Source organism: Mandrillus leucophaeus, unplaced genomic scaffold, assembly GCF_000951045.1.
Source record: "Mandrillus leucophaeus isolate KB7577 unplaced genomic scaffold, Mleu.le_1.0 Scaffold911, whole genome shotgun sequence".
Taxonomy (NCBI): Eukaryota; Metazoa; Chordata; class Mammalia; order Primates; family Cercopithecidae; genus Mandrillus; species Mandrillus leucophaeus.
In genome coordinates, this window is record NW_012109931.1 from 395,512 (window position 1) to 397,884 (window position 2,373).

The window sequence follows — 2,373 nt, forward strand, 5'->3', positions numbered from 1 at the left end:
CTCACAAGCATTTTAATGGACATTTAGTACTTTTATTTGGGGATTTAAATAATGTCAGTAGGGGGCTTAAGGTGACTTTTGTCTCATGATATTCAGAGGTAAACATTTCTCTCATTTGTCCATATAAATTAACTTCACATCTTCAGGTACTATTGCTATACATTATTTTAGTTTCCTGTGCATTAAGACATATTTTTAATTTATAGTTTTATGAGATGTGGAAAAATGCATTGAATATTTTGGACAAGGAAAATTCAAAAATATATCTTACGGATAAAAATTGGATTGAATTAATGTGTTAAAACTATTACTGTTGTATACAAACATTTTTTTAATTATATTTTTGCTGATTGCAACATTTCAAGTTTGTCAAAATAGCAATCACTAAAAAGATAAACCAAGCAAAAATTCTTATTGTGTAAGAATTTTAGGATATAGTTAAAATTTCTTTTCCTTAAATGGATAGAAAACAAATTAACAGTTCTTAAAAATAACTCTATTTTCTTTTCCTTTTCAGGTGACACAATCATCTACTATTCATGATGTTAAGCAAAAGTTTCACAAAGCATGTAAGTTGTATATATTATTTAGAATTTATATTGCAGTGCTTTATTTTCAAATAGGTTTTAATTTTTCTATAAGAGCAATATATGATAGAGTGTATGGAAACCATAGTTTTACAAGGAGCTCAGAAAAGATAGTTTGCTTAATATTCCTTTGGCATAAATAGTCTAGCATTTAACTATAATTGACCCTTTAATCGCCAGCATTTTAAATTTTTCTTCACAAAGTTGTTTTTAATTTATATTTAAACTTCATTGTATTATAAAGAGAAATTTTGTATATACTAAAGACATTAATTGATACAAGTATTTATTTCTATTTAAGCAAAATATTAGGTACATTTTTACTTCCTGTATTTATACTGGTCAAGTATCATTCACATAGAAATCCTTCACACTATTCATCTAAATTATAGTGTTTAATTTTATTAATAAATTTACATCATGAATTAGTCTCTTATTTACTTAAAAATATTTATATTTGATGTATTTCAATTATATTTTTATTTTTATACTTTCTCAATAAAGTTTACTCCAAATGTTAAATATAAAAATGTCTATAATTATTGACAAATATTGTTTTTACAAACTTTATTTTTGGAGCAGCTTTTGTTTCATAGAAAAAATTTAAATAGAAAGTGCAGAGATTTCCCATATAACCATGTCCCCACACATGCCTGGCCTCACGCATTATAAATATCCCTCACAGAATGGCACATTTGTTGAAATTAATGAATACAATGGCAGACCATGATAACCAAAATTCTATTGTTTAAAGTTCTGAAACTGATCCAATAGTCCCATAGACAGTTATTTTTGTATAAACAATGAAATTGATCCTTCTGTTCTTAAAGCTTGATACTTTTATTTTATCTGAGTTCCTTCCTCAGGAAAGGGTTCCTTAGCCCACTCAAAAAGTATCAAAGAACTAAAACTCACCAGGTCATCACATCCAGACAATAAGATGCTAGGCCCCTCATTCATCATAACTGTGTCCTTTCCCCTCCATAGTTCCTGTTTTCTTACACAGTTACATCTTCTCCCTGTTATATAAACCCCTGGTTTTAGTCAGTTAGGGAGACAGATTTGAGACAGCTCCTATCTCTTTGGCTGCAGCACCCAATTAAAGCCTTCTTCTCTGGCAACACATATAGTCTCAGTCACTGGCTTTCGTGCTATGAGCACCCAGACCAAGACTGAACCCCTGGAATTTTGCTAACGGTTCACATTTGGTGTTCTATATTCTATGAGTTCTGCTAGGGAACATTTTTAATATTTTAGATTATTTAAACAATGTGTATTTTGTGAAAATAATCATGAAACTCACAATTTAATGCATTAAATTAATTACACTTCAAGTAAATAAGTAGAGCTCTCATATTACTTTATTTTAGGACAAACAGATAAATTACTGAGTACTTTCTCTACATATGGGATTATGCCAAACATAAAGACTAATTCAGTAAACGCAGAAAACATGCCGTAAATTGTCAAAATAGTCTTATGTGGAAGACAATATATTCATCTAAAGAATGCAGAAATAAATTGCAAATAGTCAATGTACCTAAAATTTATAAACATTTGAGTACAATCTATTTAAAATTTGTAATTAAACGGAAAGCCTATACAGGAAGGAATAGAATTGTTTGAAAGATGCTTACTCAGTTTAAAATTCTAGAGGAAGTTGACATTTTTTATTTTGCCATGAAGTGATATAGGAATTGGTTATGCTGAAGAGCCAGAAAAGCATTATAGTAAGGGACAAAGAACAAAGCCAAAAAGATCTCTCTCTCTCTCTCTCTCTCTCTCT

At 29.3% G+C, this 2,373-nt stretch overlaps 1 protein-coding gene across 1 annotated transcript in view; it reads left to right on the top strand.

Annotated features, from left to right (window-relative positions):
- Positions 1–2,373, top strand: part of TECRL (trans-2,3-enoyl-CoA reductase-like) — a 163,919-nt gene that overhangs the window by 42,390 nt on the left and 119,156 nt on the right. Inside the window, exon 2 of the mRNA XM_011969831.1 lies at positions 518–569. Within this exon, the coding sequence (XP_011825221.1) occupies positions 518–569 (52 nt within the window). The remainder of the gene's footprint in view (positions 1–517; positions 570–2,373) is intronic.